Source organism: Dendropsophus ebraccatus, chromosome 9 (genome assembly GCF_027789765.1).
Source record: "Dendropsophus ebraccatus isolate aDenEbr1 chromosome 9, aDenEbr1.pat, whole genome shotgun sequence".
NCBI lineage: Eukaryota > Metazoa > Chordata > Amphibia > Anura > Hylidae > Dendropsophus > Dendropsophus ebraccatus.
The window spans coordinates 63525293-63547621 of NC_091462.1; the positions used below are offsets into that span (position 1 = coordinate 63525293).

A 22329-nucleotide genomic window follows, 5' to 3' on the forward strand; every position below is an offset into this window, starting at 1 on the left:
TAAACTAGCTGAAGTCCCACAGGTCAAGATATAAATGAACTGTCACGTGAGGGAGAAACACTTTGAGCCTTGATCTACCCCCAGCCACTCTTCCTTCCTGCTTGGTAATCTTGCACTAGGCGCTAAAATAAATAAGACTGCAATTAACACGTTACCGAGGGAAAGTACAGGGACTTTTTTGCCTGCTAGTGAATGGTTTGAAGGAGAACTCTGCCAGAAACATTAATGACTTTCTTATCCAGACAGAGGCTATGTTCACCTAACATAACCCCACCAAAAAAAACAGGGAAAGGTTGCAAGATAGGTTATACATTTATATTACATATAGGGTGGTATTGGGAAGGGGGTTGTTTTTTGTTACTGGGAAAACCCCTTTAAGCACCTGGCCACAGGTGTGACAGGAGCCTGGGGTGACTATCTTATTAATTCTTGGAGGTAGGGGCAAATAAATAACAATACTGGAATTTAAATGAACACACGTTCAATTCTTTAATGACTATCTATGAAAGGGCAAGTATGACACTGACAACAAGGGACCTAAAGACAGTATCCATGCCAAGCCTGATGTTCAATTGTGAAGAACTCAATGTGGGAAAGTACTGTACCTGGTGTTTACCTTGGAATAAAATTTTATATTCGACATCATATAACTTAAATTTCATCCGAAATGTTTTTGTTTTTATTATTTTAATTTGGCCAAATTTGCCATGCCCTGGAGAAAACTCTAATTTTTCTTAACTCTAATTTTTTGAGGGTAAAAGAGGAGAAACTGCTACAGGTGGGTGTGGTGATAACAAGAGATGAGCTAACATTATAGCTTGAGCTCACTATTCACTTGAGTATCGGATACTTGAAAGCACTTGATAGCTGGATAGCACATCCTGCTATCAAGAGACATATGTTGGCTGCAAGCATAGCAGTAATTGGCCTCTGCTGATCTGGGTGTACAATATATAGACCCAGGTCACCTGACGCTCAATTCCCTTGTGGTCTGTTAGATGACAGGGAGAGCTACTGGAGCAGAGACAGAGTAAGTTTAGGGCTAGTATGACTAGTTAGGTAGGCAATTAGCTTACAAAAACACTCAACAGTCCTTTTTAGGACTAGTAGTCTGTCAGTGTGACTGAAAGAAAAGTGTATTCCATACTCTTGTGGTCTGTTATATGACAGGAGGAGCTTCTGGAACAGGGAAAGAGCAAGTGGATGGCTTAGTGTAATTAGCAAGGTGCTGGCGATAAGCTTAAAACAAAACAAAAAAACCCCCAACAATAATCCAGGACACAAGAATCTCAGCAGTGCTAATGGCTTCGCATGAGATGACTAGATTAGATGCTGGCTACACTTGTGGATGAATATTCTGTAAGAACCTTTGGAAAATCTGTTGAAATGTGTAAAGGAGTTTGTGATACAACAAAGCAAACAGTTTTTTGAAGCAAAGCAAGAAAGTTTTTTTTGCAATATAGATTGGTGACCATGATGAATGATTTGTTAGCTATCTATCTAATTTAGCCCAGAAAGCCTCTTTAATGGTTTGCAGTTGTTTTTGCTTTCCTATTAACATTTTTGTACTACCCCTGGCTGGTTTATTAAACTTGTCAGTGATCCAACTTACCTGCATCTGAACCCTCTTAGGATACCATATCCTGTAATATTTGTGGCTACAGGTGATCTCCTTCCTTTTATACTAAATCCTGAATTTTGTCTGACCACAGCTGATTTGTCTCCCTCTGTACTGACTGCAGTACAATCTGGCTTCAATTAAGAACTGTCATCTGTCCCTCCTATTGGATTCCGGTTCTGAGAAGTAGTATCATTGCAAAGTGGCAGGTTACCAGGTTTACAAACACTCATCCTTTGGGAAGACTATAATCTCACCTCATTACCTATATAAATATTATCATTAGAGATAAGCAAAGCAAAACTGACTAATTCAGATTTGCACCGAATGGGGCGTTAAATTCGCCTAGTTGAGATTCGCAAATTCTCCAGATTTGCTTTGTTAATCGTTTGCTAGTCAATCGTTGTAATCCCACATTTATTCGCTGTAATTCAACATTTGTTAGCTGTAATTCCGCATTTGTTCACTAATCATTCAGTGTAATTCTACTTTGTTCATTTTTTTCCTTGGATCAGTTGGAGTTAGGGTCCATTTACACAGAAAGATTATCTGACAGACTATCAGCCAAAGATTTGAAGCCAAAGCCAGAAGCAGACTATAAACAGAGATCAGGTCATAAAGGAAAGACTGAGATTTTTCCTCTTTTCGAATCCATTCCTGGCTTTGGATTCAAATCTTTGGCAGATAATCTGTCAGATAATCTTTATGTGTAAATGGACCCTAAACGATCGTAGTAATGTTATAACAATTGTAACTAATGACTATTATTCTGTGTGAGATTCATTCGCATGCGATTCACGAATATTTGCGAAAACTTTGCGAAGCGAACTTCATAGTGATTAGCTCATCTCTAATTATGATATTTTAACACAAGCTGTCTCACCATCACTATTTTTCATAATTAAAAATTATGCGGCTGTATTATATATATTTGATGAACCGTGATAGGAGCCAACCATCATTTTCATCTCCTGACGATATGATGGATACATCATAGGCTTTAGAAGTATCAAATCTTTTGGTAAAGTAATTGAAATACCTGGTCATATTTTTCTCCAACTATGAAATTGACTACCAGCTCCTAAATAGCTACCATAAACATTGTAGGTAATGATTCTTGAGAAAATACAAATAAAAAGTGGCTTATACCTCTGGACAGCAGCTGTTATAAGGTTAACATACAATCAGTACTTAGAGCAAAGTGTATTATGAGAATATTTGCTTGTGGCAGAATGGATTAGCAAGATTGCATTGTGACATTCTTGGACTTTCTGCATCTGTTTATTGACAATAAAAAAGCAGCTGCACCGAGCAGTAGACTAACAGGTGGCAAATATTCACGCTGAATGCTAAACTTTACATGGCTTTTTAAGGGATTTCTGCACAACATAAATACTTAATGTATTTTAATGCTGCACCTCCTGCCTCCATTCTTACTTCTAAATACATTTGGATTCTCTTTCTCAGAGTGTCTTTTCAAAATCTGGAACACACTTTTGCCTAAATTTTAGCTAATGAATCAGATTTTCCACATCTTGAGCTAATTGTCGCAGATGTCTTTCCAAAACCTGTTCCGTCACACAATTCAGCAACTGTTCAATATCAGATTTACAAGCTGAAGGCAAGGTAATTGTTAAGTAAGTGTATCACATTAGTATTTAACAATTTGGCCTAAGTATGAAAATAAAATTGAGCTTGAAATTGCATATTTACTTTAACTTAGTCACTCAAATTATTTGTGGTTATGTACTTAATTTAAGAATGTTAACAGGAGATAGATTGTTTCTACATATTTGCTATCAATCATACAACACATTATACTGAGATAACATGACAGCCTATACATTACATGACCTCAAATAACTGCAGGAGATGAATGTATCTATTAGTGTAATACTATCCATCTAGGATAAATATTCACAGTATTAATTACTCCTTAGAAAACTTTTCTAAGGAGTATTAATTACTCCTTAGAAAACAACCCTATTGTTAGTTTCTGTACCACAAGATTAGACACCTTCAAGACATTAAATCTATGTTATAAAATACTTTTTATATAGTGTACTAGAAACTATTTTTTTAACCTTTTTATGCATTACATTAACACAAATGTGAAATGTCCACCATAACTGTAAGGCTTAGTTTAGACGCTTTAAAATGAAAGCAATAAAAAAACAGCTATAATATTAGTATAAAAACATGAATTTCTTAATATATAGTAAAATGTTCTACTAAAGTCTATGGAAAAGCTTCTGCCAGTGCATATATTGTATAAGAAAATGGCTTTGATTCCAATGTTGGACGTACTAACATGCTTTTGTGGTGACCCAGGGGAGCTAGGTGTTGTGTACTTGGGTAAGATGTTATGTACCACTAAGGCACTTGTCATGGTGGCCAGGAGTGGTATACCAACACACACTTTTGGAATAGAACAGTTGTAGTGCAGGTGTAGGTGTGTAATAACCACAAAGTCTCAGGTAACTTAAACAGGAATAACTGTTTACTGTACAAATCCTTTTGTAGTGCAGTATACAATACAGAGTCCTTTCTCCAATACAATGCAATACACTGCATAGTCTGCTTCACCGTTTTCTCAGTAATAGTAGCAGACAAATATACTCAGCCTCTTGTTGGTTGAATTAGATAGACATAGATAAATTCTTTAAAAGAATTTGAGTTAATCTCTGTTTAGCACAGGTACACTGTAGAATAGACTTGAGGAAATAGAAATAAGACTCAGCTGCTCGCCGGATGAATAGTAGCTTTATGATACCTTAACCAAGGTGCTGGGCACATTTTGAAAGACACAACTGGGAAGGACTTAGGGCATATTCCCACATCCCGTATTTTATGGATGCTACAGACAGAGAAGCCCTGTAGGGGGGTGTTTTCTTCCCGGCATGATGTATCAATATCATAAATCAGAGATTCAAACAGTTTTCCCACTTCCGGAATGGTATTAATACATCACGCCGGGCAGGAAAACACTCCATTACAGGGCTTCCCGTCCGTAGCATCTGTAAAGTACAGGATATGGGAATTAGACCTGACTTTCAGCAAATGGACGGTACCAAAGGTTTGTTCGGGGGGGAGATGGAGTGGTGGATACAGTATCGCTTTAATGTACAAAGTATAAATAATTGTATGTACTGTACATAAATATAACAAAGCAGATATAGATGATCAAGAACACTATTTTTGATCTTGAACCACTCAGTATAAAAATAAACCTTTTATTAGAATTTAATTAAAGGGAATCAGTCAGCTGCAATTCACATTCCAAACTGCAAACACTGTTAGACAGCTGTTAGGTAAAGGAGACACATGGTACCTTCCATCCGTCTCTGTTTCCACAATGTAGAAAAATGGTATTCCATAGTAAAGAGAATCAGAGAGGCTTTCAAGCTCCTTAAGTACAGCAAGTTGTAACCCCTCCTTACTTCCTCCTCCAATACCTGACCCTGATTGAGACTCAACTTCCAGGTGTTTATTAAGCAGTAAGCGGAGATATTTCAGCTAGCAGCTTTTCAAGTCTCAGCACATCCTCTTTGAATAAAAGCACATGAAAGGTGCATTTCCTTGACCGAACAGCAGTAGTTTGGAAAGTGTATTACAGCTGACAGATTCCCTTTATGTACTTGGTTTCTATTGTAAAGAATTTTTGCTTTGACAAATGAGAGGCTTTAATTCAGAGAAAAACTGAAAAATAACAGAATTTTTTTTACAGTATGGATAAAAACTTTTTGCCTAGAAAACAATACATCATTGGAATGATTTCTGTGATATCATGCCACTTGTACATGAGCCGATTATCAGCTAAATGAGCACTTCTAGACGTTTGTTGTTAATAATTGGCCTGTGTTAAAAGGCCTTATGAGTGTTTTATATTGGATCCATGAGGTACTCTAGCAAACAGTTTTTTAAGCCACCTTTTATTAGTGATTTCAGGGCTGTTTTAAATAGTTCCTAGCTTGTTTCACATTGTTGCACATCTCTGACCATACAATGGGCTCAATTCTATGGTCGGGCAGAATCAGCCATCCACCCAAAAAAAAAATTTAATGGTGGAAATGTGCACGGCCACAAGCGGCGGAATCCGTGGTGAGTGATCCGTCCGGATTCCTCAGTGTGAATGCACCCTTACTATGCAACTCTCTTTTTTTTCCAGTTTCACACCTAGAATTTAGGTTTAGATGACTGACTACACCTAACTATGCACCTACTTTGTTCTCTGATTTCTCTGAATAGTACTTGTGGTTCTTGTCTCTATTCCTCAGTGTCCAGACTCCACCCAGATGACTTCAGATGACCTTGTTCCTGTGATTCAGCTCATGGACTCAGTCCTGGTCTCCATGCCTATTATTTTGATTTCTGGCCAGAATTTTGGGCACCATCTTGAGCTCCAGACCAAGGTGTCCTTGGTTCCTATTTAATTTTCCACTTCTAATGGCAATTCTAAGAACTGTGAACTGGGGATGTTACTGTAAAGCTCTCACGGGAACCCCCAGACTGCACCCCAGTCTAATCGGTATCAAACCATGCATGTATAAGAAATGTGCATTGGGTTTTATTCAGAGGGGTGTTTTACAGCTCTGTATATTTAAAGCAGACTTAGATTTAGACTTTAGGCAAAGCTTAGTTGGTTTAACCATGTTAGCCCTGACTGTGGCATGCTTATTCTTTCTATTTTGCACACGTGCAGCACATCTGCTACAGCCCACCCCTGCCGGCTGACGTCACTTCCTGGACATGCCGCAGAGGATCCAGGATGGCAGAGCAAAAGACGCCGTCGGAAGCAGGAAAAAAGAAGACAACGCTGCTGGGGTCAATGGGACAGGCGAATATGCTTCTTTTTTTGTTTTTTTCACACTGGTGCTGCACAGCTGTGGCTCACATTGTATACAAGGTTATTACAAGGAGAATGTTGAATCTTTATAGGGCTGTTACAATGGATAGGGGGGACTATTCTGTATGGTCATATTACAAAGGGGGGACTATTCTATATGGGCATATAACAAGGGGGGGAAACTATTTTATAAAGGCATATAACAATGGGGAGGACTATTCTATATGGGCATATAACAAAGGGGGGAACTATTCTATATCGGCATTTAACAAAGGGGGAACTATTCTATATGGACATATTACAAAGGAGGGGACTATTCTATATGGACATATCACAAAGGGGGAACTATTCTATTTGGGCATATTACAAAAGGGGGGAATATTCTATATGTGCATATTTCATATTGCAGGGGTGGGTGGTATGGCTTTAAAAGTGCTTCCCCTTTCTAGTAATAGAAGAATCATGTCTGAGGAGAAATGTTCTCTTTATCTCATGCTTGATGTTCCCTCCTGACAACTGCGAGGCAGAAACAACTATATCCAACCAAATGAATGCTCTGTTACCACATTTGTATATACAATTACTTTTTAAAGGGGATCTATAATCAGTTTCACGCTGACCTATCTAAATGCGCTATGAGGTGTTGACAGGGAATTTTATTCCAGCCATGGTAACTTGTTGCATTACTTAAAATTAAAAGCTTAAAAGCTAGGGGGAAGGGAACTGAATGTTTTTATTGATTACTCAAAGTCTGAGTGTTCAGATAAAAACTTTTGACATGTCTCTTTAACATGTGAAAAGTTTTTTTTTCCCGGTGACAGGTACACTTAATCACTTCTAAAAATTGCTAATTCTTTAGGGCAATTGAGATCATAGAAGCGACTGGGTCAATACTATACTTCTGTATACCTATGATGCAAATGAAATGAGGATTTAAAAGAAATGTCATAAATTAAATGCTGTTTAACAGAGGTATCCTCACCTAGAGGCATTGCTTATGGGGTAAATGTAGTAATGTACAGAGAAGTGAAGAGCCAACACTGAAGTTCCTCTACTTTGAATGTGGTCAATTGGAACGCCAACCTAGATTAAGGAAGATCGAAACCACTGAAAATCAAAGTGCAGTAAAAGGCCCAGAACCTGATAAAGCTGGTTATCCAAGCCAATTTGACAAAAGTGTCTTTATCAAATGTGTTGTATAGAGGCAGCCCATGTCAACACACACAGAGCCTAAGGTTCTGTAATATATATAACTATGGACACAATGAGAACCTTGGGGTCCATATAAAACATATGCTTTGAAAGAATGGTTGGGAGTTTTTTTGTGGACATCATTAAACCAAACAGCACTGAAGATAATATCATTAGTGAACATGGTTGAGATCCTAACACTGTCATTATGCGGTAAGCACCCTAGAGCCTCTTTGAATACAAATAAAATATTCTGTATGCCATGTATGTGGCGCATTCAAAGTGTCAACTGTTTAATTAGAAAGGAATTATAAATTAAATAGACATACATAATGACATTGACACCTCAAAATCTCAACTGTTCTGCATTACATCATGTTATTCAAAACGTAAATTTTTATTGTCCTTTTTTAGCGATTCCCACATCTCCCTAGAAGCTAAATTCATTTAACTTCCAAGAGCCTTTCTCACCATTAGACAACATGATTATTATGAAATCTGGGACACTTTTTATGCCCGATTAATTAGCTTACATAACTCTGTTTCAGCATCGGAAATGCTTTGTATGGAATTACTCATGCATCTCAAATAGAGGAGGTTTCAATAGGTCATGCAATGTAAGAGTTGTTTAAAATGAGTTTAAAACAAAAGGCACAAAAACAGCTAAAATAGGAATTTCCTTATGTGAACTCGAAGCATAAATTTAAATAAACGTTTTTCTGTTTTGAAATTACAGGCTTCTTAGAAGCTAATGCTTTCAGTAACCCTGCTGCACCCCATTACATCTCCATAGAGGCTCTTGTACAGAGCAGTAATATGGCAGTCTACAAGGGAATGGGCACTTATTATACATCTGTGTGCCCCCAACATTAAACTGTATTGTACACTATATTGAAATATAAAAAAAACAAACATGCAATACATGGAAAAGCAATAGTGCTTAGATTTAGGCTATGTTCACACGTTGTAATATAAAAGCTATTGTTCGACATGAACGTTGTTCTGAGTGTCAAGCCGCTCCAGTTCCTTATATACCAGCGCTCAAAACTGTCCACATTATTTCATATGTGGTCTGACCAGTGATTTATAAGGAGGCAAAACTATGTTCTCATCTTTACACAATAGAAGAAGCAAGCTTTGTGTCATAGGAAGCTACACACCTAATAATTCTTGTTAAAAAGTCATTTTTATTGAACAATTTTTATTGAGTAAACATTTAAGTAAATCACAATAAAAATACATATATAACAAAGACCGTGCAAAGACTTAAAAACCCTTAAAACCTGCAACAGCAGTAGCACATGTTAGTCTCCTATGTGTTACGATATGCACCTATATATGATCCAATACATAAAGGTCCTTCTGCAAACCTCATACACCAAACCAAAAGAAAGCGGGAATAAACCCACCAACAAAAAAATGCAGGACCAAATATAAAGAGATATATTATTTTAGGAGGCACCCCTTGGCGACGGGCTTCCTTCTCTGGAGAGAGGGATATCTGGCTATTCCCGTGTTTTGAGACTCGTAACTGAGGCTCCACGGACCCCTTCTTTGCATATTCAAATTTTGTAGGGGGCAATCAGTGGAGACTCTTAAATGAGTACTCCATTGGATTTTTTCGCTGTTCTCCCTGAGTTCAGTGATTGTTATGTTTTGTTGGTCTATTTTTCATTGCCCCCGGTAGCCAAAATTCTACTCCAGACTGACGAGGGGCAAATACCCCGAAACTGCAGTCTGTGGATGAATGCCTAGCCTTGGTAACCCTTGTCTTATGTCGTTATACTTCCCACAGAGTTAGACTTTGACTTATAGGGGCCACCCTGGTGTTTCCCTATTTAGGTCCGAAAGCTTGTAACTAAGTGAGGACCTGAGGGACTACGTATGAGGGTGGTTTGGTGCTCTCCCCACTAGGAGACACCCCTTGGCGACGGGCTTCCTTCTCTGGAGAGAGGGATATCTGGCTACTCCTGTGTTTTGAGACTTGAGATTTAAAAAATCACAGTATAGGAGCTGACACATAACCAGATCCCCAGGATATTGGTGGTAATAAATTAAGTGACGCAATAAATATCCACAAGACCAACGTATGTGGAGTATGCAGTGTTGTTAATTAACACAGACAAAGCACTGGGCATCGGACTAACCAGTATTATGCATAATAGCATGCAAAACATATACAAATCAAATGCTATATATTATATATATATATATATATATATACACACACACACACACACACATACACACACATACTACCCATAAATATTGTCCTTAGTGCAGCCACCACCATACCACTCACCCGACTCGCGTTTTGTGTACTTGCTTTATCGAGGGTGATGTCACAAGTGGCAGGCTCTCCTTTTTTATATCATGGTCAACCAATCCTAAACGTACCCCCCATGTGTTGTGCATAGATAGTAATCAGTCGCCATTAAGCGTCTATTTCGGCAGACCGCAAGTGACGTCACATCCAAGTCACGAGTGGTCACGTGACCGGGGGCAATCCCACTCATATATATGTCAAAAAATAATATATTGCCATGAGCCTATATCTTGCATGGACCTCATGCATTGTTGGAATATCAGGCATGCTGTAATAAATACAAAACTCACATATCATCCATCCATGACACACGCTGAACCGTATGTGACAAAACGTCACATGATCACTCCGGCCTGTCACGTGGCGTCTGGATGACGCCGTGAACCGGAAGTGTCCCGGACGTCATGCTGACCTGGGTCACAAGTGCAATCAGGTGATTTTTTTGTTGGTGGGTTTATTCCCCCTTTCTTTTAGTTTGGTCCTATGTGTTACAAGTCTACCCCATTTACTGGATAAGTATGTTTTCCATCCTATCAACAGGCTGACAAAATAACCATTGTCAATACATATGTGAAACTAGCAAAAAAGCCTGGTAGAGGAAGTATCAATAGTGACCCATTGTGGCTAGAAATACCCCACACGTATCGCTCCCTTTTGGAGCTTCTTCAGGATACCTTGACCCAATTGGATGTTCCATCATTGACTACTCTCGGCTTCCTATCACTTAGCCAGTGGAAATAAAGATAAATAAAAAACTTATTATGTTGTAGTGAATATAACCTAGGGACCCAACATATAGACAAACCCTTTCTCCTTTCATATTTTTAAAGTAATTTCTGAACAGACAACTCTGCAGATTAACCACCCAGTCATAGCTATCCTCCAGCCATGTCTAGCTTATCCCCACTATTTTATTCCTCTTCCACCATTATCAGTTCTAATTCCTCAGTTTTATTATTGAGACTTCTGGCATTAGTATACATACACTTAATATATTTATCCATATTTTCTTATCAATAGTGACTGATCTATTCCCTCCGGCCACTCCCCTCTTAGTTGCATAACTTAGTCCCAGCCCTCCATTTACTCTGTGTTCACCTTCTATATTATAGTTGCCCTCCCCCAAGTCCCTAGAGTAAACATTCCTCCAACCTCTTAGCCATCATCTCCCCCAGCACAGCTGCACCCTCCCCATTCAGATGCAGCCCGTCCCTACTGTAGACCCTGTAACCTACAATTCAGTTCTCCATAAATCCAATACCCTCTATTCTACACCAGCTCTTTAGCCACTTGTTTACCTCCCTAATCTCCCACTGTCTCTCTGGTGTAGTAAAGGTAATATTTAAAAAAATATCACCTTGGAGGTCCTTTGTACTGGTGGTCTTTCTACGTGGGATCGCCGCTGCCATTTATTATCTGCGGCCCCCGGCCACACTGATGTGGGCTGGAGCGCTCACACTGCAGCGGTCCTGCACACATCTAAAGCCCCTAAAGTCAGGAACCTTTATATGCGTTCCTGCTGCACAGGTCATGGGCAGCAAGAACGTAAATAAATGTATTGCTGACGTGAAAGGGTTAATATCGGCATATAAATATGGGGGCAGGGTTTAAGACTGGTAAACTCATACTTAACTGTGAATTACTGTCACTTCTAGTGTTTTGCCATTATTTTTGCATTCAGCATTGTCCGAAGTGTCCACGCAATGTCATGCATAACTATGAAGTCAGCAGAGCCTAACTCTTGCCTAGTTAAAGATATGCATGAACAGACAAATCAACTTTAAAACAACAATACTGAACCACATAAAGTAGAGTAATAAAAATAATTTATTTTTTAATACAATAGTACAAAATAAAACAAAAACCAATAGAAAACAAATATAGAAATATCATCTTTCAGACTAAACTTACTTACAGTTTCTCTTTATTAAGTAATTATTGTGGACGCAGTAGCAGCATCATAAAATTATATTACTGTATAGAACTCAACACCCTAGTTGTAATGTTAAGAAAATTCTTAAACCATGAAAAAAAATTCTAAAAACCTGAGTGGGGAAAAAAAGTAGAAAAGTTCAATATTCTTTAGTTCTGTCTTTTTGCTCAACTATATAATTTCCTGATATTACAGTCTCCTTTCATTTCTTCAAAGAAAACTTTCCTATGAGCATTACAACTGGGGTATGCCGACTTTGTGTCTGGGCCCCTATTTCCACTATCACAACTTTTATAGCTGAATTTCCATACTGCTATATATCCTACTCTCTGACTTTATGAAGAACAGTCATCTGATTTGGGAATGTCTGAGAGGTGATGAAAAAAAGGCCGACCATGGATACATTCTTTTTGGTTACCACTGAGCTGTTCTTTCATTCGATGCATTGTGTCCTGGACATCAACGTTGGAAAGGTTTAAGGGCAGTTGGCGAGCTAATCGTACAGCTTCCCCCTAAGAAGTAGAAAAAAAATAAACATTTGATACATTAATATTCTTATATTCATGTTAATATTCTCATATAAATGTTATTATTGTTGATTTAGTTTAGGGATAGGATAAGTGTCCTGTGGTTTTCATGTCATCTTTGTGTTAGGGGACATTAACAGGACATCAGACTGCTCAGCTACATACATTTTGGGAGATAGTTGGTACTGCAATAAACCTAGTGTTACCTTTGATGTAGATGATGATGGTGGTTCCAAATCTTATAAAACTCACTATTTCTCCATTTAAGTGTCAAAAAGACAGCACTGAGCTGCTGTAGTGCTGCAGATTGGCATGCTTTCTTCTCATCCATTCCCTTTCCTTTATTAATTTACCTGTCCTCGTCTGGAAATCCGGCACATGTGCCAAGAAATCAGCAATGAACTGCACTTGGTGAGTACTTTGGGCCAGTGCTCTTGGCAGGGATCCTCAGTGTGTGTGCGCATCACTACCGTTTTTCACCTATTTTACAGTGTTCTGATCCAACTTGCTAGATAGAGCCAAGAAAAGTAAGCACTAAGGGGGAGATCTATCAAACATGGTGTAAAGTGAAACTGGCTCAGTTGCCCCAGCAACCAATCAGATTCCACTTTTTATTCCTCACAGACTCTTTGGAAAATGAAAGGTTGGATCTGATTGGTTGCTAGGGGCAACTGAGCCAGATTCACTTTACACCATGTTTGATAAATCTCCCCCTAAGTGTTTTGTTACCTCACCTCTGAGCATGTGACCGAGACACATTCCTAATGTAAATCTAAGGAACCATCTCATGTTGCAGGAAGAAGTGCTTGTCTGCCTACTTCCCCCTGTTCATCTACTGATCAGTGGGGGTCTAAATACCTAAAACCCCCTCTTCAAAAACTTTTGACATATCTTGCATCAAATGCAATTAAATGCCTACTTCCCTTTTTCCTATTATTCCAAATTTATTTCCAAAACTAAACATGCTAAAAAATAAATGTTGTTTAGTGTCGCCACTTGTGGAAGTGTTCTAACTATTAAATAATAGCATTCCTGATCTGCATGGTCAATAAGGAAGTTCACTTAGACCCCTGTAGGAGGAGTTTTGCACTGGTGAGAGGAAGTGGAAGTTAGTCAATTTAAGTGAGGTTCCTGTACAAAGAGGACACAAGACAAGACAGTCCCTGCTGTAGTCAAACTGGGCCCTGGCTTAAGCCAGGTCCCGTCTCAGGGACAAGAGTACAGCCCAGTCCAGTGTAGTCTAGCTGTGGTAGTGGAAACACGTATGGAGAACACAGAGACTTTCCTTTCAAAAGCTATCACTACAGAGAAGATGCAGTGCTGAACAGCTTAAGAGGACAAGTCAGAGAACACATCAGCCCATGCCACGAACCTCTTTTAAAAAAGCGGTATCCTAGACAGAGGAACTGACCCGGATAGAGCAAAGTAGGCATATCTTAGGCCTATGTACTCTATCTTGCAGTGCAGGGCAGAAGGTGGTTATAGCGACATTCAGGTCGAAACACGGGCCCAAGTATTCTCTTCTTCTCAAGTACAGTATCTTTCAAGTATTTCTTCACGGCAGAGCCGTGCCGGCAGAGCACATTACTAAATTGGGTTGGGGCTCTCCCGACAAACTCCTCTTCACTCTTCATGGTGTTCTTTCCTATTGGGTACCCATAATAATATCTCTTCCTCAATATTTCTTTGTACATGTACTCACCTCTAAATAATTTAGAACTTTCAGAGGCCTACACTGAGATAGAGTTGTATTTCCATTCATTACAGAGCTTAAAACTTCCTTCAGATCAGATATACCATAAAAAGGTATATTTCTGTTCATAGCTTCAATCTCTACATGGTTGACAAATTCTGAAGACGCTGAAAAACATGTTAAGAGCAAACATTACTTTATTGTGATTTCATGGATCAAAATACTAAGAAAAATTACAGGAGATGCTCCTGTTAATGACAGGCTGCAGCGCAATCCCTGCAGCCTGTCATGAAGGGTGAGGGCCACCACCTGCTGTGAAGCGAGCTCTGCTCCAGAACTTGCTTCATGGCAGCATAGCAACTCAGGGTATATGGGTACGTCCAGGGTCGTTTGGTGACAGACGGCCATGGCATACCTGTAAATCCTAGGTCGTCTATGGGTTAAGAGGGGTTAGGGGGTACATCTAAAGAAATAAATGAAGAAATAAAACAAAATTAAATTAAGGGAATAAATGAAATAATATTAAAAGAGAATGTGGACGTCTAAGTTGAAAAGGAGGAAGAGTAGGTGGAGGTGGAAGGTAGAGACAGAGGAGGAGGTAATAGGTAACAGCAGATCTGCAGATAGGCTCCTTAATCGGGCACTGGGACAAGTTGTCTGGAATCCACGCTTTCCTCATTTTAAAGGGAACCTGTCATCCCACGTGTCGGGGTGACAGGCTCCAGCCCCCCCCCCCTCCCCCCCCCCCCCGCTAGAGCCCCCTATACTTACCTGATCGCGTTGGGTCCCGCTTCTTAATCTGGTCCGGTGACGGAGATTTCAGCGCCCGAAGCCCGGAATCGGACTCATCTCCGGAGCATGCGCGCCGGGCTTCGGGCGCTGAAATCTCCGTCACTGGACCAGATCAAGAAGCAGGACCCGGTGCGATTAGGTAAGTATAGGGGGCTCTAGCAGGGGGTAGGGAGCCTGTCACCCCGGCATGGGGGTGACAGGTCCTCTTTAAGGCAAGAAATAAAGGAAAAACAGACAGGCACAGTGCATCAGTAGGCGACATAACGATTCCAGAGGAAATAGTATAGGACAAAGGTGTATGCTCAACTGGTTTAGTTGTGCAAAACCACAACCATTATACAGTCATAATGTAGTAAACAGCAAAGGCCACAGCTACAAAGTTATTTTAACCATATACTGCCAAGTGATACAGTCCAATGAAGTTCCAATATATATAAAAAGCAGGTGACTCTTGACGCAGGCCATATATGTATTAAACAAGATTTATTCCAAGTATATAAAACATGAAGAGTAGGAAGAAGAGGAAATGAGGTAAGGATTGCCTTCCAGCAATTTTGGGTGGTGGCAAGAAACGTGGCAGGAATGTTCCCCTGGCAGTCCCAGCCTCCACCACATTAACCCAGTGGGCAGTTAGAGAGATAGTGACTGATCCATTGCAGCTCATGCGTGGCATTTAGGTGTCTTAGCATGCTTGTGGTGCTAAGGCTATTAAGGGTAGCTTCACACGTACCGTATCGCTGCGTTTTTAAATCATGTGAAAATCAAAATGCGCATGTAAAAAACGCAGCGATACGGTACGTGTGAAGGCACCCTAAAACTGACACCTTTGCTAAGGGCCTGGTGGCACAGCATCCAAACAAGCAGTATCTTGTCCGCACCCAATTCACTGAAAAAATACCAAACCGTTTTTTTTCAACTGTTTTGCCACCACTGGCCAAGGTATTGGCAATAGGCCCTCTGCTGGGCTTCTCCCTCTACCTCTGGATTGTCATGGCCTTCAGGCCATGTGTGGTCTAGCAATTTCTCAGCACCCCTTAAGGTCATCCTCCATCCACACCTCAATGCTGCCCACCACGACTGTCTCCACAAAGCTCAAAGTGTCATAAATTGGCAGTTGTGTTTAATCATCGTCTAACACGCCAGGTGCAGGTCCCCTGCCCATTTGCACTACCCTTGCCACATACTCATCCTCCATAAGTGGTTGGGCATTGGTGCATTGCAGATGTTCAACTGGGTCGGGGGATGGACCACTAAATTCATGAGAGCAGAATATTTGTTCCAGCAGCAGAGGAGCGGGTGGAAACTAGAGACTCTCTGTGCCATGTAATCAACTAAAGTCTGTACTTGATCCTGACTGATTATTTGCTGGCCAATATGGGAGACTATCAAATGACACTATAATCTCTGCCGTCTGCTTGCACTAGAGGAAGGTGTTATAATTTGTAGCGTAGCAGACACAGATCTCAAAGTACACTCCCTGCAACAGCAGCAGCCCTGTCACCACCAGCAGCAGCACCCCAGCCATGTCCCTTCTTTGTGTTGTTTTTCATATTTTTGGTCAAAACAACTGCCTTATAGACAGATCACTGTAACCTTAAAGTGAATGTACCATCATGGCGTGCAAATGGATAGAACGGCACCGGCACAGGGAGGTTGGTGCCGCGGTCCTTTTTTAAACCGCGGCCATTGATTCTAATAGAGCTGCGTCATAGAGGGCAGGGGGTTTCCACCCACTCTCACTCCCCTCCCAGTGCTTCAGCCCCGTCCGGTGCCTTTGAATAGAATGGTGCCGCGGGAAACGGGCTGTTGTTAAAAAAAAAAGACAGTGGCACCTCTCCCCTGATGGTACATTTGCCACAAAACCCTTATATTTTTACTATAGCTTGTGTAAATTAAAAGTTTCCAGTGGATAATACTGACAAATGCTAAAACATTTTACACAATTAAGTACAAATGAATGTGCATGTCATGTGAAGGAGATAAAGGACCTCTTTTCTGATTTCTTATTGAGGTATGAATACTGCTAAGCAACACATGTAATAACTCTATTACAAATGCAGTCTGGGGAAATCCCTACAGTACATTGTTCAGACACACAATGCACAGTGAAAATAGACACTATGTTACTCTTAATGACAACAAGATAAAGAAGTGTCGCAAGCAGATACCTGGTAAGACTTTTATCTGAAATCCATTATATGTGAGTCTTACATCTGAGAAGTAAGTAAGTGCATTCGCCCTTGGACTATCCTTTTGCATATTTAGTAGAGCTGTGAAATACTCTGATCCTCCAATCAATCTAAAAGCAGAAAACAAAGCAAATCAAGACAATGCAAAAACACACAGTAAACAAAGAAACAAAGGACACTCTCAGCAGAAAAAGACCACCTGATCCATCTAGTCTGCCCTTGTATTACTTTATGATAGATAATGTATATGCTTATCTCAGGCGTGTTTAAATCACTAACTATAGATTGAACATCCATATCTGCCGGAAGGTTGTTCCAAGCATTTACTACTGTTTCAGTAAGATTTTCTCACATTACTTCTATTTTTGTATAAGGGTGCGTTCACACCTACAGGATCCGCAGCAGATCTGCAGCAGATCCGCAGCAGATTTGATGGTGCAGATTTGATGCTGTGTTCATTTATTTAAATGAAATCTGCTGCGGATCTGCTGCGGATCCAGTAAGTGTGAACGTACCCTAAATCAACCTGACAATGTAATTACATACATATGTCATGTTACCATATAGACATGATGTAACAGGGAAAACATAAAGCGGTTATCCAGTTTAATGGTGCGTTCACACCTACAGGATCTGCATCAGATTTGATGCTGTGTTCAGTTATTTAACTGAAATCTGCTGCAGAAAATCATCTGCAGATCCTGTAGGTGTGAACGCACCCTTAAAAAACCACATCGCCACTTTCTTTCAGGGGCAACACAACTCTTGTCTCCAGTTCAGGTGGGGTTTGCAATTTAGCTCTATTTACTTTAATGCAACAGAGTTGCAAAACCACGCCCAAACTAGAGACAAAAGTGGTGCTGTCTCTGGAAGAAAGCGGGCATTTTTTTAACACTGGATATGTGGTTATGTCTCATGTGGTTATAGCTCTGCGATGAGAAAGTTTTTTCGTGACATATTGTACTTCAGGTTGGTGGCAAGTTTGGGCCGATATCCTTACGATTTTCTTGTGAAAAATGCCCACATCTGTCTTAGAATTTTTTGCAGTCATCGTGTGGATTATATTATGTGTGGTAATCTTATGTGGCAATACCGAGGATCCAGCATGAAAATATTTATTCCAGATGCATTCTTACTAGAGTTCTATACAGCAGGATCACAATCTCCCTCGTCTACTGGTTTAACCTTTAGCTATACAGCTAAGGCTGCATTCCCACGTTCTGTGATCCTGACGGATCACCGACGTGGAATGCATGTACCAGAGTCCCCCCGCGCCCCCGGACAGCATCTGTAATTAGATGCTGGGAGCGGGGGAGGCTGTATTCATAAGCGCCGCGCTGTAATGAATCAGCCGCGCGGTGCTGTTACTACAGCGCGGCGCTTATGAATACAGTCTCCCCCGCTCCCAGCATCTAATTACAGATGCTGTCCGGGCGCGGGGGGACTCCGGTACATGCATTCCACGTCTGTGATCCGTCAGGATCACGGAATGTGGGAATGCAGCCTAAGCATTTGACTTGCTTTCCCTATTACCTTGCTACAAATGTTGAGGTCAGAAATCACTGACCCTAAATCATTCTCTTCTGAAATCTTCACTAAGGGTCTTATTGGACAAAGTGACTTTTAACCATTAAGGACTAATGATAAACATTCACAAAAGAGATTGTTTATCGTTAACCTGCAATTGTTCACCAATCACCATATTACACAGATCGAAAGGCGTTAGTTATGATCGTTACTACAATCGTTTACTCCATCTGATCCTAGCAAACGAATGAAGGATTTGCAATTACACTGAATGATTAGTCAACAAATGTGGAACTACAGCAAATAATTAGCGAACAATTAACAATGATTCTAGGGTCAGATTTAAATCAACGACACACAATTTTTTGATCGTTTAAAGCGACTCTGTACCCACAATCTGTCCCCCCCAAACCACTTGTACCTTTAGATAGCTGCTTTTAATCCAAGATCTGTCCTGGGGTCCGTTCAGCAGGGGATGCAGTTATTGTCATAAAAACAACTTTTAATCCGGCAGCGCTGTCTCTAACGGCCGGGCTTACATTTGTATATGCATTAGGCTGGCACCAACTCTCTGTCCTTCCTCCCCACCCTCCTCATCATTAGGAATGATCCAGGAACATTTACTGCTGTTTGAGCTTTGCACAGGTGTATTAACGATTCAGCCCATGTTCATTATACACACAGCTGGGGAATAGGAAGCAATCTGCCTGGAGCATTCCTAATGATGAGGAGGGTGGGGAGAAAGGAAAGAGAGATTGTGCCAGCCTAATGGATTTACAAATGTAAGCCCCGGCCTTTAGACACAGCGCTGCCGGATTAAAAGTTGTTTTTATGACAACAACTGCATCTTCTGCCGAACGGACCCCAGGACTAGGGATGCACGATGCACCGAAAAATCGATACTACTATCGATTTTCGGGGCAAAAAAACAGTTCGGTACCAGGATTTCCTGGTATCGATACTTTGTTAAACTACAAAATAGCGTAGTTTAACAGAGTATAGTGCAGAGAACATGACAGGCGGCTACTTAAGCGCCTGTCATGTTCTCTATGTGCCACCCCTGCAAACACAGACCTGGGACCCCGATCTTCCGCGCACCATGCTGCTGCCGCCGGCCGTTCCTGCCTCTCACATCGCCGCGGGGTCACGGGTCAGTATAGCATTACAGAGCAGCGTCGGCGGCAGGAGAGGGAAGAGAGAGGCTGAGAGCTGCACCGTCCGGGGGAGAAGGCTGGAGGTGGGGGAGGCGAGGAGGAGATCTGACAGGAGGTGGGTGGCTGTAAGGTGGGAGCCGTCAGGACACTCCCGGGCCGGCATCAGCAATGTGGGGGGTGAGCAAAAGGTCGGCCTGGCTGCAACTGGGAAGGGGGGCGGTAGCCTGCACATTACTCTGCCGCCCGAATCCAGCTGGAATAGTGCAACTACAACCCCCATCATCCCTGATAGCTGAAGTGTATTACATGACTACAGTTCCCATCATCCCTGATAGCTGAAGTGTATTACATGCCTACAACCCCCATCATCCCTGATAGCTGAAGTGTGTGTTACATGCCTACAACCCCCATCATCCCTGATAGCTGAAGTGTATTACATGACTACAACCCCCATCATCCCTGATAGCTGAAGTGTGTGTTACATGTATACAACCCCCATCATCCCTGATAGCTGAAGTGTGTTACATGACTACAGCCCCCATCATCCCTGATAGCTGAAGTGTGTTACATGCCTACAGCCCCCATCATCCCTGATAGCTGGTGTATTACATGACTACAGCCCCCATCATCCCTGATAGCTGAAGTGTGTTACATGCATACAACCCCCATCATCCCTGATAGCTGAAGTGTGTTACATGACTACAACCCCCATCATCCCTGATAGCTGAAGTGTGTTACATGACTACAACCCCCATCATCCCTGATAGCTGAAGTGTGTTACATGACTACAACCCCCATCATCCCTGATAGCTGAAGTGTGTTACATGACTACAACCCCCATCATCCCTGATAGCTGAAGTGTGTTACATGCCTACAGCCCCCATCATCCCTGATAGCTGAAGTGTGTTACATGACTACAACCCCCATCATCCCTGATAGCTGAAGTGTGTTACATGACTACAACCCCCATCATCCCTGATAGCTGAAGTGTGTTACATGACTACAACCCCCATCATCCCTGATAGCTGAAGTGTGTTACATGACTACAACCCCCATCATCCCTGATAGCTGAAGTGTATTACATGACTACAGTTCCCATCATCCCTGATAGCTGAAGTGTATTACATGCCTACAACCCCCATCATCCCTGATAGCTGAAGTGTATTACATGACTACAACCCCCATAATCCCTGATAGCTGAAGTGTGTGTTACATGTATACAACGCCCATCATCCCTGATAGCTGAAGTGTGTGTTACATGTATACAACCCCCATCATCCCTGATAGCTTAAGTGTGTGTTACATGACTACAGTTCCCATCATCCCCCTGATAGCTGAAGTGTTATTGTGCATATTATAAGATTATCACCTTCCTGATGACGCACGGTAAATGGTGCAAACGGAGAAACCACCAAATTCAGTACCACATAAAAACGTACTACTAAATAAAACTACAGATTGCCCCACAGCCATGCAGGCTAAAAGATAAAAAAGTGTTAGGAGTGAGAATAGGGCAATTTTTTAAAGAACATTTATTTTAAATAAGGCAAACTTTAGTTTTAAAATAATATGGTCCGTACGGGCGCATCTCTATTCTTGTGGGTTTTTTTAAAATAAAATTTATTAAGTATCGAATTGGTATCGAGCATTGAAAAAAAAAAAAGTTGGTATTGGTATCGAACTCAAAATTCTGGTATCGTGACAACACTACCCAGGACAGATCTTGGATTAAAAGCAGCTATCTAAAGGTACAAGTGGTTTGGGGGGGGTCAGATTGTGGGTACAGAGTCGCTTTAAGTTTGAACGATAAAACGATTTTTCGCACAATAATCGTCCCGTGTAATAGGGCCTTAATTTTTGTTTCCCAAGTGCATTATTTTACATTTGAAAACAATGAATTGCAGTGTCCATTGTTTTGACCACTTAAGGTATATTCAGTAAATGAGGTGGAATTCCACAGTGGAACTTTCCACCACGTAATCCCGCCTGCCTCAGTGTGCCATAGCCTCTCTAAGGGAGAGCGCGCGCTCCTCCGTTGCCGACGCTCTCCGCCCGAAGAAGTGACATGTCACTCCTTTGAGCTGAGAGCAGCGGCAGTGGAAGAGTGCGCGCTCTACCATAGACAAGCTATAGCACACTGAGGCAGGTGGGACTTTCCGCCATGGAATTCCACCTGATTTACTCAGTGTGAACATACCCTTATCCAGTAAAGTGGTCCCTTCACTCCACTGAAACTGCTCTCTCCAAGGTGTAAAAAGATCTCCTGAAGGCCAAGTCAAAATGAAACTACTTGCTGATATTCGTGGAGCTACACAGCTATACACCCCTTCCCGTGACATCACCCCTGTTTTCCTACAAAACCAGTGACTTTCTATCCAAGCTCTATAATATAATGACCTCTCTGTTTCTCAAACTCAGTCTTTCCAATGTGGAACTTCTTGCATTCCCCTCTCTTCAGGTACGCTTATGACATTCCCTAAAGCTGTCCCCCCTTCTGCTGTCCCCTCACCTCCTACTCTATATCTCTGATGGT

At 41.2% G+C, this 22329-nt stretch overlaps 1 protein-coding gene across 3 annotated transcripts in view; it reads right to left on the reverse strand.

The window, feature by feature from the left end:
• Positions 1–11855: 11855 nt before the first annotated feature.
• Positions 11856–22329, reverse strand: part of PMS1 (PMS1 homolog 1, mismatch repair system component) — a 115213-nt gene continuing 104739 nt past the window's right edge. For 2 of the 3 annotated variants that reach the window (XM_069983522.1, XM_069983521.1), the window contains exons 11-13: positions 17095–17225; positions 14144–14301; positions 11856–12426 (exon numbers count right to left, since the gene is read on the reverse strand). In XM_069983522.1, coding sequence (XP_069839623.1) covers positions 12250–12426; positions 14144–14301; positions 17095–17225 — 466 coding nt within the window. In that variant the 3' untranslated portion in view covers positions 11856–12249. Of the gene's footprint in view, positions 12427–14143; positions 14302–17094; positions 17226–22329 lie in introns of those variants that run through there. The other variant, XR_011364560.1, reaches the window with a different exon arrangement.